Below are 16,719 nucleotides of genomic sequence, written 5' to 3'. Positions count from 1 at the left end.
GTTCAAGACTTCAGGCAGTCATTGCCTGCAAAGGGTTTTGAACTAAGTATTAAAAATTGAACATTTTATTTGCAGTTATATTAATTTGTACAATTACTTATGAGCCCCTGATAGGAGGGGATTGTGTAGAAAAATTACTTTAGTTCCCCGTATTTTTATACAATGTTTTTGTTTTACCAACTGAATTAAAGCTGAAAGTCTGCATTTCAACTGCATCTGACTTGTTTCTTTTAAAATTTATTGTGGTAATGAACAGAACATAAAAATTGAAAAACTTTGTCTCTGTCCAGATATTTATGATCCTGACTGTATTATGCACAGGTGTTTTATATAAAGCATTCACAGGATATACATGGTTCAGCAAAGCTCTCATTGGCCACCATGAAGTAAAGCATCTCTCTGATCTGTTACTAATTTGGTGATGTAGAGTATTGCTTCTTCTCCTTTTTCCCTCCCCTCAAGTCCCTCCCAAGATCACATTTTTAACGGAGGACGTGGCACTGATGGAGGGCTCTGACGTCAGTCTGATGTGTTCCGCTAGCGGAAATCCTGAACCCGTCATAAGCTGGAAACGAGTGTCACCCACAGGTACGTGTCGAGACGGCGGGCTTTCTCCTCTCCCGGTCACACACATGTTCTGAGCCACTCTCCTTTGCCTCACTTCCTTAAAGTCTGTTAACAGTCGAAAGCATTTTCGATGCATTTTACTGAAATCTGAATTACCATGAGCAAAAGGTGCATGACGAGTTGGTTGTTATTTGTTTAGGGACTGTAAGGGTAAGGCTTCTCTGTGGACAGTGGGGAAAGTTGTTTTGTTTGTGATCAACATTTTTCAGTTCTTTTCAAAAACGAAACATCAAACATCACTACAAACATCATTAAGTGGCACAATAATACCCATAATAATAGTAACAAACGTAATGATGCTACTACTAATGGTGATGATCGCAAATCACAGAAATCCTTTCTGTTTACGCTCTGCATTCATTCCAGATGCAAAGGACATAAAGAGAAAAGAACGAGGGAAGAAGGGTAGCTAAATGTAGGAATATCGGTACATTTGTAAACAAAAAACAAAAGTAGGATGAAAAATATTTGGAGAGTTAATGCATTTTGTAGTTTTAATTTTATTATTTGTTATTTTTTATTATATTAAATCACAATCAGTAGAGGAATAGCCTTAAGGAAATTATAAAACAACAACAACAGCAATAATAATAATAATAATAATAATAATAATTCCCTACCAGAGTTTTTATATTATCCCTTCTCAGAGACAAGCCAAAAAAATGGGATTGGTGCACAAAAGACAAGCTTGACAAAAGGCATCAGTTTGGACATGGATAAGACACTGACCCCCGCGTTGGGCTTGTGCTTTTCCCCACTCTCAGCTACCCTCACCATCTTACAGTTCAGACTGCCGGAGATTTTTTTTGTCCCTCATCTGTGCAATGGATATGTAAATATTTAGATTCTCTTCCAGCTGAAACAACACCTGCTTTCATGTCGAGGGTCCGTTCTCTGGCCCCATTTACTGAGGAAAGGATAACAGGCAGATGGTACCAGAAAGGGCGCATTAAACATGGCAAGTCAGGGTCGCTCCTTTGGAACATTGGGATAACAGTTAGGGATCTAATCAGCTTCCCATTATTGGCTGTAATATTGGAAATTAAAGAGTCTTGGCATCAAACAAAGACACATTAGAAAAATAAGCTAAGTGTTTCTGGCAGAAAGGATGTACAATCATACAGATGCTATTAAGCTGAATTCTTTTCCTAGAATAGACTCTGCATTGTTTGGGGTTTATTGGGATTTGACCTAGATATTTCTGTGGGATACCTTTTTAACTGCAGTGGTGCACCCAACTTCAGATCTAGGGTGGGGCACAGTATGCCCTGGGTTGGCTGGGGGAACTGGCAGCAAGAATTGGCTGGGGGAGTTGTCTGTAAGAGTAGGGGCGCATGGGGTACCTCTTAAGGCAGCATTAAATGTAACACTGACCTTTTACATGTCCCCACAGGGCGGAGCAGGGTGTGCTTCCAGCCAGTTTACCGCATGGCTAGCAGATGATATCTCGCTAATTTTCAGAGATTTTCCCCATGGTTTCGTGGAGATATACAGCAAAGAGAGTTTTCGAGGCATGAAAGTAAATTTCTTTGTCGTGGTTATTTTAAATACGATATAACTCATATATTTTTAAAATTATTTAGCCAAAACCAAAATGTGTTAGGTTGAGTCCTGTGGTCCTTACAGCTTAGAAAAGAAAATAAACTGATAAAAAAAATCTGTGTTGGTTGCTATTGGCTGAGCCTTAGGGTGAATTAAGATCAAGATTGGGTGGGCCGGGCCCACCCCGGCTCCCCTGTGGGGAAATAAAAGTATCCCAAGCCTTCGCTCCCTGAGCTTGTCTGATCCATCACCGCCCTGCGGTGACTTTGATGGCTGGCCTCGTGACTCCCCGGATCGGCCTCGCACGGCCAGTCCAAGCTTAGTATGCAGAGTATACCGCTCTGGTCCTCCCACAGTCAACGCCCAGGGACGTGTAGAAGAAGACAAGTATGTCCATACTTCAGTTCTGACAGCTAAAAGGTTCCCTTCCTCTTGCCTAAACCGCTAATAGGTGCGAGTGATGATTTTTAAAGCTGATATTTTGGATTCTTTGTCCCGTTTTTGGCAAGAGCTTGACAGTAAATCCAGACGTGAGCTCAAGCCTGAAAGGCATTTTACACTAAGTGCTCTGTATATGTTTCTCCTCAGGTTTCCTTCTACGAATGTAAACTTTACTCAATTTGCTGAACCTGCAAATATTACTGTTGCTTCAGTTTCCTCCCAGAATCCATAGCTGTACAGTTAGGTGAATTGCTGATTGTAAATTGCTAGCAGCATGAGGATGTTCGTGAGCATGTCCTCCGTAATGGACTGCGACACCAGCTGCATTCTGGGATAGGTTTCAGGTTCACTGCAGGTTTGGCCGATATGCCATAAAAGTAATATCATGATTTTCACAATATTGATAATAATTACAATATTCCAGAATTCATATGTAGGAAATAAAATATGGCAGGTGATTTTGAGGTTTTCTGATTATAGTGACCAAATTATTTTACTAATTGTTATAGAGCATGTGACAGGTATAATGAAAAATTACGCCAAAAAGTGACTCAAAACTTTTTTAGAATCTGTGTACAAATAATGCATTATGACTATTCAAGAAAACAAGTTTATCAACAAAGTTGTATCTCAGTGCTCATAATATTGAAATTGATGACGACATGAATGTTCATAATCACGATATGATATTTTATTGATATATATTGGCCAGCCCTAGGTAACTGTGGCCCTGTACTAGATAAGCAGCTATGAAAGGCTCTTGATTATGACAGGACATAGCAACCCATCATCAACTGGAACAAAGATGGTGGGGAGGATTTATTTAGGACTAGTTAATCATCCACGATCATCTTCTGTAGCCCATATATAGATAATGCTCCAAATCGTTACAGTTTTCACTGTCATCATAATATAAAAGGTTTATATTTTCATAGTTTTTCATTCTTTTAATCTGGAAGACCCCTGGCAGTGAAGAAATACTGCCACATAAGTTCATAATCCACATCAAGACCTTAAGAAATGTAAGGAGTTCATTTAATCATGAGCATAAAAATTGACGGTTTGCATGTAACATGACTTATCCTCAATCTTTGTCTTTGCCTTCTCAGCTTATTCCCTTGTTTCCGACGATGGATACTTGGAAATCAAAGATATTTCCAGGCACAGAGCTGGAACATATGAGTGCTCAGCAATGAATGATGTGTCTACAGATGCAAAAACTTTGCAGTTAAAAGTCAACTGTGAGTTAATCAGTGTTTCTGTTTATGTCTATATTAACTAAATATAAATTATTATCAATATGTCAATTGTTTCAGTATTAATATCCAATGGTCATTACATTCCCTCACTGCTGGCTGCAGATCCTCCTACCCTGATGGAGGTCAAGAATGTTGGTGTGCCCGTTGGCCAGCAGGCTGTCCTTGGTTGTGAAGCGGAGGCTGAACCTGCGGCAAATTTTGAGTGGTACAAAGATAACGAAAGGTAACCATGGGAACTCATCCAGCTATAGTCAATCTTCTTAACTCCTGATCAAATTATACAATGATCTTTTACTAATATGGTCTTTTCCTTGATTATGACATTTTTATGCTTTTGGTCAGAATAAAAGGCGTCCCATGTGATGTGAACCCTTAATCAATCACTTTGCAGGGTGGTGAGCGGCTCTTACAACTCCGAGGTAGAAAGCCAGGGCAAACTTTCAAAGCTGATCTTCTTCAACGTGTCAGAGGATAATTACGGAAACTATTCATGTGTTGCCAAAAACAACCTTGGTATTGCAAATGCAAGCATGGTTCTCTATGGTAAGTAAGGATTATTATCTTTGAAACTCCTCAGAATCCAACTTCTGTTTGCAATATTGCTATGGCTTACTGTATGTACAATATATGCAATATATTTTCATTACTGTTTTTTTACACAAGGAGAATAAACAGGAGGATTATAAACCCTACATATGGTTGATAAATCTTCCTCATTTACAATAATAAGACAAAATGGCAACTTCACTTGAGGGGACATTAATAATGTATTAGTACATGCTTACTTAATGCATTAATTAACCATTAACTAAGTGTTTAAGTACTAATCCCACGTTCATTCATAATCAATCAATTATCAATTCATGTATTTCATAGGGAAGCCTATACTAGTTCATGATTTGTTCTTCAGTAGTAAATGAGTTAAGTAATTTTGCCCTCTCGTGAAGTCTTACCATTATTAACTAAGTAGTTAACTGTTCATTCATATAGTGTATGAATGGAATACATGAACTGTCATGACTGATTAATGATGAACAAGCAGGGGATCGTTATGTATATAACACTTAGTTATTGGTTAATTCATGCAAGTAAGCATGTACTACTAAAGTATGTACTACACTTTTTACATTATTCATATCCTCTCAAGTAAAGTGTGACCAGAAAAATATATACAAAAATATTGGTGGCACTTTACAATAAGGCTACCCATATAAAGAGTTTATGAATGGTTTATAATCTGGTTATTAATTAGGTTGTAACACTTTGTAAATTATTAATATACAATTTTAAACAGTTTTCTTTTTATTAATGAGTTACTACCATTTACTAGTGGCAAAAGGGCGTCTTATTGTAAAGTGGTACCAAAATATTTTAACAAGTATGTAGATTTTAATTTGAAGTATTTAATGTTACATAAGATTTTCATCGTTGAATCAGATTGCCGGAAATCATGCAACTTATTAACATATTGGTAAATGATGAGTAATGTTAAACTGGAGGACAGCACTTCGCCTTTCTGGTTCACGTGTATTTCTACTCCAAAGTCTGCGAGTTCTCACTGAGTGTAGGATATGTTATATATTATTTTGCTTCATTTTATGTGTTCTTTACTATAGAAGCTACCAAACGCTCTGTTTTACAAGGTTAGTGAGCATGCAGTTCTGGATGCATAAATATGCACACGTGTGATACACTTTGTACTACCCACTTCGATGCGTGGCCATTTGACAAAAGCAGTACAATCTATACACACACAGTGCTGCCTCCATAGACACGTGCATGTGCAGTGTGTGTTGTATTACTCATGAAAAATGCATGTTTAACACAAGCTGTACCATAAATATAATCACACACACATATATTTATATGTACAGTACAGGCCAAAAGTTTGGACACACCTTCTCATTCAATGTGTTGTCTTTATTTTCATGACCATTTACATTGGTAGATTCTCACTGAAGGCATCAAAACTATGAATGAACACATGTGGAGTTATGTACTTAACAAAAAAAGGTGACATAACTGAAAACATGTTTTATATTCTAGTTTCTTAAAAATAGCCACCCTTTGCTCTGATTACTGCTTTGCACACTTGCTAAACACCTCTGGGAACTCCTTCAAGACTGTTGGAAAACCATTTCAGGTGACTACCTCTTGAAGCTCATCGAGACAATGCCAAGAGTGTGAAAAGCAGTAATCAGAGCAAAGGGTGGCTATTTTGAAGAAACTAGAATATAAAACATGTTTTCAGTTATGTCACCTTTTTTTGTTAAGTACATAACTCCACATGTGTTCATTCATAGTTTTGATGCCTTCAGTGAGAATCTACAAATGGTCATGAAAATAAAGACAACACATTGAATGAGGTGTGTCCAAACTTTTGGCCTGTACTCTATGCGTGCGTGTGTGTGTCTGTGTGGGCCTGTGTGTGTGTGCGTGTGTGTGTGTGTACGTGTGTGTGTGTGTACGTGTGTGTGTGCGTGCGTGAGTGTGTGTATGTGTATGTACGTGTGTGTCTGTGTGTGTACGTGTGTGTGTGCGTGCGTGTGTGTGTGACTGTGTGTGCGGTATACACACATAGGGGAGTCAGAGGGGAATCGGTACTGTTGCAAAGTCAGATTCAGAGGGCTCAGCAATTATCAGGGGCCCTTGAATACATAAAATCATATGTAAGATTGGGTGGGGGGGGGGGGGTCCATGGTTGACATTAGGGGGACCATATGTGATGTACGTGATTCACAGTAAATGGGTCAAAATCACAAGTTGCTGCCATTTTTGCTATTATGTAATCTGTGTGTGTGTGTGTGTGTGTTTCAGAAAAGGTAAATGCATTTATATTAACATATATTTTTTTCTTTTGATATTTAAAACCTCAACATAATCTGGCTGAATTTTGCTGGCATTTGTAACAGAATCTTCATGTAAGTATCCATTCTTCATTTTTATTTTACTGTGTTTCATGCGTCTCTGTGGATGTTCTTTAAGAATTAGTACTTCCTTCACGTGACGTTAACCCAAGATCTCAGTCTGCCTGGCATATTAAGTATGTCTTCAGGAGATATGCGATTTAAGAAACAAATCAGAGCATCTGATGATGATGTCTTTCGCTAACAGATAATAGTTGATAACAGAAATTTCAGTTTCAGTTAAGTTTGTGCTAGGGGATAAGTGAATGCAAAAATTTTCATGCTGAAAATATGCTGTTTACTTTTATTACATTACGGAAACCATGATTAAAGTTAAGATTTTTTTTTTTAAGTAAATTCTAAATGTAGTAGTATTCTATATAAAGACATTAATCGTATTTTCTTTTTTTGTGTCATATCATTATCTTTACCATATAAAACACATAAAATCATATTAGTACATCTGTCCTAAATGTGAGACTGCAGTCTCTAAACATTATTTAAAGCTACGATTTGTATTTCCGGTCAGCTTCTCTGATTCCATGCAACATTAGGTGTGCAGTTATGTGTTAGAATCATCATTGAGGCTCATGATGAATCCATTGAGTTGTCATGCTGGGGACAGTATGTGTCTCAGTGAGCTACAGATCTGTTCCTGTGTCTAGTAGGTTGTGGTTTCAAATCCTATGGCCAGCAGAGTAATCATCACCGTTGGGTCCTTAACCAAGACCCTCAACCGGTCAAGGGTTACTGGCTGCTTTCTAACCCGAAGCTGTCATTACTTAGAAGTCACTGCTACTAAAATACTACAATTGATACTAAAAAATAAAACATAGCTTGAAAGATATTGTGTTAATAGTCTTTTCAGTAAAGAAACTTGGTTGTTTGTGCATTAAAGCTGTTGTGTTTGATAGGATACGCAACTGATGGGTGTTTGTAATAAGTGGATATGTTACCGTGATAAGAACATCATCTGTTCCGATTTTGTGTGATAAACACAGTGGCTATTGTGTTGGTGGGTTACCGCGATAACGACAGTGGACAGGGGCAGTGGTGCCCCTTTAATAATGGCCACAGCTCTTCTTGAGTGTCCACTCTCCTTTGCAGGGCTCATGTCAGTGCAGGAAAGGAGCGCAGGCACCATGATGGAATATTCCCTCAGCAGTTTACTCATCATCGTCCTCGCTCAGGTCTTGCTGAAGTTTTGATGTCGTCCTTGGCCAGAAGGATGCCAGCTTTGGTGTGATGTGTTATTCTTATAGACTGTAGAATTATGTCTTCAAGCACAAAAGTAATATTTATTAGCAATGATTTTTTTGGCAATCTAATATCAAGTTATGATCTGCTAATATGTTTCTTTTGGACTGATTGTGTCATTACTGAGTATACTTTTGTGGAATTACATCAATGCCGAATAATATCTTGACGTTGACCATTTTGATGGTGAGCATTTGTCAGTAATATTTGGTGTTTACTGATTAATATTTGATTTAAACCTTCAATTCTTCTTGCTTTTTTGGTACTAAATCTAGTGTTTATTTATGTTTGCTTATATGACATACGTAAGAGATTGTGTTATGCACATCTTACTAAAAGGAGTTCGTTTTAATTGCTAAGTAATGATTGCTCAGTTTCACAGAGTAACTGAGCAAGGCATCTGATTATCATTTTGTGATCGGAAAGCACTCCTTGGATGATGCTAATATATAATATAAAGAAATTGATGATGGAAGAAACTATTAATGATTCATACTTTGTCATCATAGTCTTCAGTCTATGTTGTTGTCTGATGCTGCTAAAATTGCCTTTCAGCTGCTAAAGTTCCACCTTCAAAAGCTGTGGCCTGTTCACCAAAACCATGGTTACAATGATGAACTGTACTGTACAGATTTTGGTTTCATGTAAACCTAAATGCATTGAATTTATGCACTAAATTGTGGCAATATGCAAAAAAAAAAAATGGATTTATTAACACTGAAGTCATTTATTTAATTATTCTGAATCTGTTAAAATCTCCAGTAAATAATCTTGATGTTACAAGCAGTACCAGCCTTAGCCAATGCGGCATCCCAGGCAATCATCAGTGCTGCACCCCCTTCCCGTTTGAGGCAAACTGAAATTGTGGGCAAGTCGGTACCCTAGGCGGCCACATGTGTTGCCTGTAGGAGTGAACAGTCCTAGTGTGTTCTAAGTAAAATATTACTTGTTGGTGTATATGGTAAATTTTGCATGTCACATTTTGGTGCATATGTTTGTTTGTTGAATAAGGGAATGTTTTGTTTGTCTAGAAGCATTGCATAGATAAATCCCAACACAAAGGTCCCCAAAATGAAAACAAACTAATATGCAACCAAACAAGCATCAGTGAATAAATAAAAATGAATGTGCATAATACATTGCAGGTGGTTTACTATATACACCGTTGAGATGTCCTTCTAGTAATATTCTGTAATGGGTTAACATATTTGTTTCATTCCAAATAAAAAAACACACACACAATGCCTGCTTTGGTTCTGTGTCTTTTTTAAATGTAACATTTATCTTGATCAGTGTGCGAGAAACAGTAGTATAATGCAATATTCTTATGTATAAATTAGAGTCTAGTGTTAGATGATATTTTAAAAATCACTTGGTAATTATGCAGGCATTCTTCCCACCTGAGTACTTAATCACAAGGTTTTCATGCTGTTAAAATTGTGTGCATTTGCAATAATTTGTTACAAAACATGTTGATCTTCATGTTAAAATTTTGTCCTGCGTCCAAGAATACTTGATAGATTGCTTATGTGTGGCTGGTGTCTAATCCCTGTAATAGAGATGTTGAGTATTACTGTTTCAGGACACTTATACCTACTTTACATTGTAGTTTACCAAGACATTTTCAGATACTTTAGTCTGGCTGTCAATATCCTACATCACACATTGAGAGGAACAGACGGTGGCTTAATTTCAATCAGTTGCAGGAGGTTGAAAGCTCTTTCCCAATAAAACGAATCTGCCAATTCTGTTGACCAAATACAGGCACAGAAGGTCCAGATTTCCACCACAGGTTGGATAACCAGATGAGTACACATCTGGGTGATTTCCCACCCACGGTGCCTGCGTTTCTGGTACAGGGGACAGTGCTATTCAGGAAAACCTATATTTTCTAATCGGCCCTCCAACACAGACCAAGGGAAATACCTGTTTGTGTGTGAGTGACCTGTGATGGACTGGAGTGTCCCCCTGGCTGGTACCCTACCCTGACTGGAATAGACTTCAGGCTGTCCCATGACCCTGTACCGCAGATCCCGGTATAACATGTATTATTACTGATGCATGTGAACACCATGTTATTTCATTCCCTCCAGGATTGCCAGATTGTAGGGAGCGTAGATAATTATGTCAAATCAAGACAAAAATAGACTCGTGGAAGTTTTACCCACACAAAAGTGTTCTGAGGGCAGATTGAAAAATGATTGGTTCAGAGAGATAACCAATCAGATTGTAGAGGAGGCAATGGGAGGAGACGGGACCAAGACATTTGATCAGTTGGTCCCGCCTCCTTTGCAATCTGAAACTGAAAACTCCCATGAGCCAAAAATAGGCTGGAGTTGTTTGGGCCTATTTCTCTCAAAATGCTATATTACTGTTTTTGTCTTAAAGACACTCGCTCCATCAGTCACCCTCAACTGCACTTACAACCTTAAATCAGTTTAGTACTGTGCAATTTCTGATTGCAGAAGAACACTGGATGTTAAATTGAGCCTCGCTATCAACATAATTGCCTGGAATTTATACCAGGCACTTCCACGGGCTTGTGTTAATGTTCTCCACTGCTATTAAGCTTCTAAAATAGACCGCAGCCTGCATACTGCTAATAATAAGCTATTGTATGAAGGGATAGAGTCAGGTGACTGGGTCTAGTCATGCTTTGATTTGTTCCACCTGTTCCTCACAAGAAGTATGACTTGGTGTGTTTCCTGCTCTTTGTTCATATTGGTCCTTGGCATTGTTGATATGCATTAGGCTAGTCTAACGGGCTTCTGCCTGTGACTCTATGTCAAATGTCCACTCCGCAGTGTTTAAAAGATGGCTTAGAGATGCTGGTACACTGAACAGCATTGTATAACTAGGCACAAGTCAGTCTGCAGGTGGTTGATGTAGAACTGACTCACCTCTTGCCAAGGCAGCAAAAGAAAAGATGTATTCAGCTAACATAAAGAGGATTTTAGAAAAAAAGTAAAGATCTAGAAACCAGCAATAATTAAGTTGAGAAAAAAAAATTCTGTCACGAAAAAGTGACAATAGGAAAAATGTTTCCTTACCAGGCTTTACCTCTGAGGGCTTCGTTTTCTGGAGTCGGATAGAAGCCTTTGTTTCATTTTGAAACGGAGGCTCGTCTATTATTTAACTCCATATCTTAGACATGCTTCCTATAGCTTTGAAATATTTCAAGATGTTATTTGTGCTAGACACAGAAAAATGAGCCCACACATTTGTCCGTAATAGATTAAACTAGAATACTGCAACACCTCTGTTTGGGAGCCAACATACTGCTCGCTCTGGCCTACAGTAAACTGAAAACGTTGTGGTAGGAGTTTTAACCACAGGAAGAACATTCGGCTTGTTAGCAGTCTTGATGCATCCTTACTCGACTCCTGGAGAGGTCAGAACGGACTTAAACTCGCCTCAGTTGTAAAGTGCTGCAAGGGGCTGACTAATGTGTACTATCCAATTTATACTTGCAGAGCGCAGATTGCCGACTTCCTCGTAATTCCTTGAGTAAATAATTGTTGACAGTAAAGCCTTCACCTACTGGAATCCTACCAAGCAAACGTTCTGGCTGCCAATCTGACGGATGCCCCGTGGTCGCAGTGTTTACATGCAACAATTAGTGCATCTGTGCACTAATTATCTCTTTTGGTATGAGGCTATAGAAAAGCAAACTGAAATATATCAGGCTCTTTCAAAATCGTTCAAAGCATTTATTTTCCCTGCAAAACTAGTTTCGTTTTGTCAGTAGTGAGTGAGCATTCAAATGACGAGCAACACCAGTATAGATTTTGCCTGTGAATTTAAAGAGCATTTCATTTTTTTTAGGTCACTTGCATTAAATATTTCCGTGCTGAAGTTTCCATTTAATGTACCGTGCCTCCGTTATATACCTGTCTCTTTAACTTTGGAACGGAATATGAACGAGGCTGGACTATCGATAGAGTTTGCGCCATTTACATATTCGGAATTAGATGTATATCCAAAGGCAAGACAAAATGCCATGACAGAAGGCGAGAGGAAAGTGTTTGCGCTTTGTCCTTGGAGGGCAGGCAGCAGTGTGATTAATGACGTGACAACCGCTTTCCTTCAAACGTCCCTTTTCCCCTTGGAAGGTGCCATGCAGAAATTTTTCGGAAATAAGCCGCTGAGTGCTGGCCGAAAATATGAAGCCGTTTCACTCCAAAAAGCTAATAATGTTAAAAGGTATATTTGTAGCCCAATTAATCTAACATAAAGGTATTTCCTGTAATATGTCTTTAGCCATATTTGTTATATTTTAATACATTCACTAAATGCAACAATAATGAGAGTAATTATCAGAACCATTACTGTGAATGAACACGGAACTTTTTTTCCTGCAACACATGTTGACATTTGATTATCTGTTTGAGGATAAACCTCCACGAGCCGAACGCTCTAATCTCGTCATATAGTTTATAAATATCGATCTTAATTTACAGGACCAAAGGCTGCCGATCCTGTATCCATGGTAAGCACGTCATTATAAAGGGACTATAATGAAACAAGCATAATGACTGAAAAGACCGCAATACATTATCATAATGATATTTGATCACGCAAGCCTTTCACTTATTCAAGCATAAAGACGCTTTTATTCTACTTTGGTACATATAAAGACATCGAACACACGTCTTAAGCGGAACACAGCAAGACAGCTTAATCTACGAGGGGGTTTGAGGTCTGGATGGTGCAGATCCCTCCAGACAGACGGGGAGTAGGTGGGTAATTCTACAGATTCGGTGCCATTTAAGAACTTTTAATGTCCCAAGATATACTACAGATTAGACTAGTAACCTGTAGTGGGTAGTGCTTGACATTTTCTCTCTCTATTTTTTTAATTTAATTATAATATGTGTTTATTTACTATAATGTGTTTAGATATCTAAGCTGAGAGGTCATGCCAGAATATGATGATAAAATATAGAATATTGTGCTAAACATGAATAGATGATTTAGAAAATGACTGTGATGGGGTTGAATTAAAGTGTGACATGTTTCAGAAAACAATGCAAAATAATAACTTATTAAACTTTGTTTTTATATTTTGATGTCAAGATGGGAATGTGTATTTTCTATAAAGTGTAAACATTACTATGTCACATCACATCGGCAATGGTTTAAAATTTTAATATACTTTTTTATGATCATTTTCAAACACAGATATATCTACCTGGGTGATGTCTCTTATACACAGAAGAATTCGTAGAGCACTGGTTATGCTACAGGTTGTTTTTTACTGAATCCAGGGATGGACTTGCAACATGCAGCCTGGGAATTTGGGGGGAATTTTTCCACCAATGAACCAGTTGGTCACCAATAATAATCCAATCATTTTTTACCTGGAATCCCACCGAAATCGACTGACAGGTTAGGTGCCCCTGGAACATAGACTATATAATGTTAGGGTTGAGGATGATAGACCAGCTCTCACAGACTGGCTGCTCGGGAAAATTCGAAGCAATTGCCATTTTATTGAAATACTAGAGAAAATGAATTCCAGCAGTATAGCATTGTCATATTTAAAATACAGTCTATTCATTATGTAAATAAAACTTTACACCTTAACTTTGTCTGGGTAATGCTGGTGGCAGACCATCACAAACAGGATATCACTTCACTAAGCAATTTAAATAATTCAATAGTTGAATTAATTATGTCTGTAAATAAGCCTGAGGCCTCGGCTCTGAGGTTGTGAGAAGCTGGAGGTCAGCTGGATGGCTTGGTTTTTGTTTGTGCGGATGGTCACATTTACAGTGTGGTTAGGTCTACGTGTAACATAACTCATTTAAATGGTTTTTAGAACATTTGTAACGCATACTTATATAGCAAAAATCATTGCAAACTTGTTTGGCCAATTTCGTATTAATACAATTAAAACCAATAACAAATAAAATTACTCAAATGCCCTGTAAAACAATATTTAAATAATCTCTGATTTCACATATATATTTTTCTATTTGATAATTGGACGAGTCAGAGCTTCCTTTAGCCTCACTGTACAGTGTAATCTATCCTCAATATTCAGTGTAAACTATACTCACTACCCAATATAGCCTAAATTCAATGCTCATTATAATCTAGAATCACTCTACAGTGAAATCTATCTTCACTATTCCATGTAATTTAGACTTACTATTTGGTGTAATCGACATTTACAGTATAAACCCACGATTGCAGAGTTCCTGTAAATCTGTAAAATTCCCCTTATGGACGGCCATCTGACTTTACCTCTATAAAAAACTTGCAAATAATGTGAGCCCTGTAAAGTATTTAACTGATATCTCATGTGCAGGAATTCAACATGTATAAGAATACAGGGTATAATTTGTGTTTTTTACTTTTCAGGGTAGTCAGTTGACACCTGGTGAGCTACTATGTTTGTTTTCGTTTTTGCAGTAAATACATCCGACTCTGGCTGCGGCGTTAATTCCTACATGGCCGACGGTCCCGCTGGGCTCCCCCTCTCTGTTCCCATCTTTTCTCTGTATTCTACCCCTTCTCTGGTGTCACCCTGTTCCTTAACCCCCCACCCCCTCCATGACATTTGTATCTGTTTGCCATTCTCCCTGGAGGAACCGTTACATGTTACATATGCATTACTGGTATTTATTACATATTAAGCAGGACTGCTGACATCATACAAGGTCACTATGGAGATTAACAGTGACAGTTTTATCTAGGCTATACTACTTCACTGGTGAAAGATTTTGTTGAAATCTGAACAATCTCCGTTGGGTTGAAAATAGGAAAATGTGGTTCACACTTTGCAGTTTTGGTTTAAGGTTGTTCATCAGGATTTCTGCATTTCTCTCACGATATTTATTTTCCTAAATAACACAGTGCAGTGCTGTTAACTCCTGCTCATTCTGCCCCATACTCAGATGCACCTTGTCGCACTGTACTGTATACTCTCACATACACTCATAAATACTCAACCTCAACAGAAACCATAATCACACTGAACCTTACAGTCCTAACATTTTTATTTCCATTTCAGTCCATACAGAATGAGACTAGAAAGTGAGTGATCTACAGCTGTGCATTGTGATCAGTGATGAATCAGAATGAAACACCTCTATGAGTAACTGAAGAGAGCAGCATACTTTAAGTAACGCATATCCATGAAAAGTATATTCTTGTTGTTGCAGTATCAGCTTTTCACTATTACTACACAAGCTGTTTGCACTCTATATGTTTTATGACCTAGTTTTTTAACTAGACTTTTGTTTTATACATGGCATTTCCTCTTCCTTAATTACATGTTTTTGTTTTAAATACCAATAATCCCTTGAATATGGAATGTGATGCAAGAAACTGTTCAAATATTTCTTAGACTCATTGGTGAATCCACTAGTCATACATTTTCAATTGTGCCGTTACCGAAATCACCCATATTCAACATAATTTTAATGTTTCTGTTACATTAAAATTCAAACAAAACAGCGCGAAGACACAAAATATCTCTAGAAGTTTGTAAAAACCAAAAAGTGAACAGCAACTTATAAAGTTAACATACAATTTCAAATACTGAAATAACACCTCCGATACATACGGAGCACCTCCAGACATAATTTAAATAAACAATTCATCTACATATTAAAAACCCCAGTGAAAATAAAAAACTGTCAAAATGGGTGTTGACTGTGGATAATATACAATATGACTAAAGTCTCATAATATGTACTATGGATTTACATACAAAAAACTTACACCATACACCATCTTTAATGCTGTTCTCAGTAATGCAATTTAAATGCCAAGATACTGCTGCACCTTTATCCCTGTCAGATCACAAAAAGAAAAAATTCAAAGACTGAACCAGACACTGAACTGGTTTGTGTAGCTTGTTTTCATATGGCTGCCTGGACCTTAACGGCCCCTTTGCTGGATGCAGTTCACAGTTCTTTCAAAAGGGGGCGGCAAGCAGAAAAGCTGCAGTCCATAGCAGGCACAGGGAGGAGTGCTTGGTTAGGCATGCCCCACTCACGTCGCGAACAGCACCTGGTCCTAGAAATTTCCGAGAGAATCTGTTATACTGGAAACCAGTTCTATGGTTAGGGGACACTGACAAAGCGAAAGCTGATTCATTCTTCCATGTTTGACCCTGCTTGATACTCTACATGTTTTGAGGGACGCAAAAGCCCATTACATACAATGAGTAATCCCTCCCATTCAAAAAAAATGTCACAGGAAAAAAAACAGTTAATTTTGTAGAACTGTTAGTTCCACAACACAGGACCCTTTACTGGATGAGGAGTCATGGAGGACTGGTACTGTAGGTTGATGAATGGATGAATGTTAATTTCAGACGCTTGACAATTTTAGTGTAACATGCAAATGATTGCAAATGCAGTTGTAAACATTAACTCATGGGAGATTTTTAAAAGACAAAAAATGCACAAGGAATTAATGGAAAGGGTTGAATAGATCCCATTTAATAAGATCTATTTGTATAGGCTGTTACATAGCAGTAATAATAATATGGCTTGTGGCACTTTTACTTACCTCAAAATGTTCTGAGGGCAGAATGAAAACTGATTGGTTTTGAGAGATACCCAATCAAATTGTAGAGGAGGTGGGTCCAAGTAACTAGAGGAGGCAAAACTCAGACATCTGATTGTTGGTCTGACCTCCTCTAGTTGCTTTGACCCATCTCCTCTACAATC

General features: G+C 37.9%; 2 protein-coding genes across 4 annotated transcripts in view; one reads left to right on the top strand and one right to left on the bottom strand.

Moving 5' to 3' along the window:
- The window catches only part of LOC125712103 (protein CEPU-1-like), a 28,075-nt gene extending 18,801 nt beyond the window's left edge, over positions 1-9,274 (top strand). Inside the window, exons 4-9 of one of the 2 annotated variants that reach the window (XM_048981752.1) lie at positions 463-588; positions 3,720-3,851; positions 3,972-4,092; positions 4,261-4,412; positions 6,782-6,790; positions 7,883-9,274. In XM_048981752.1, coding sequence (XP_048837709.1) covers positions 463-588; positions 3,720-3,851; positions 3,972-4,092; positions 4,261-4,412; positions 6,782-6,790; positions 7,883-7,983 — 641 coding nt within the window. In that variant the 3' untranslated portion in view covers positions 7,984-9,274. Of the gene's footprint in view, positions 1-462; positions 589-3,719; positions 3,852-3,971; positions 4,093-4,260; positions 4,413-5,485; positions 5,830-6,781; positions 6,791-7,882 lie in introns of those variants that run through there. The other variant, XM_048981753.1, reaches the window with a different exon arrangement.
- A 5,744-nt stretch (positions 9,275-15,018) lies between these two features.
- LOC125712410 (opioid-binding protein/cell adhesion molecule homolog) overlaps positions 15,019-16,719 on the bottom strand; it is a 44,770-nt gene continuing 43,069 nt past the window's right edge. For both annotated transcript variants that reach the window (XM_048982438.1, XM_048982437.1), the window contains one exon: positions 15,019-16,060. In XM_048982438.1, the coding sequence (XP_048838395.1) occupies positions 15,960-16,060 (101 nt within the window). In that variant the 3' untranslated portion in view covers positions 15,019-15,959. The remainder of the gene's footprint in view (positions 16,061-16,719) is intronic.

The sequence above is a fragment of the Brienomyrus brachyistius genome, chromosome 17 (assembly GCF_023856365.1).
Source record: "Brienomyrus brachyistius isolate T26 chromosome 17, BBRACH_0.4, whole genome shotgun sequence".
Classification (NCBI taxonomy): Eukaryota; Metazoa; Chordata; class Actinopteri; order Osteoglossiformes; family Mormyridae; genus Brienomyrus; species Brienomyrus brachyistius.
The sequence above is the reverse complement of the archived record's forward strand: the minus strand, read 5'-3'. Positions and strand labels throughout refer to the sequence as shown.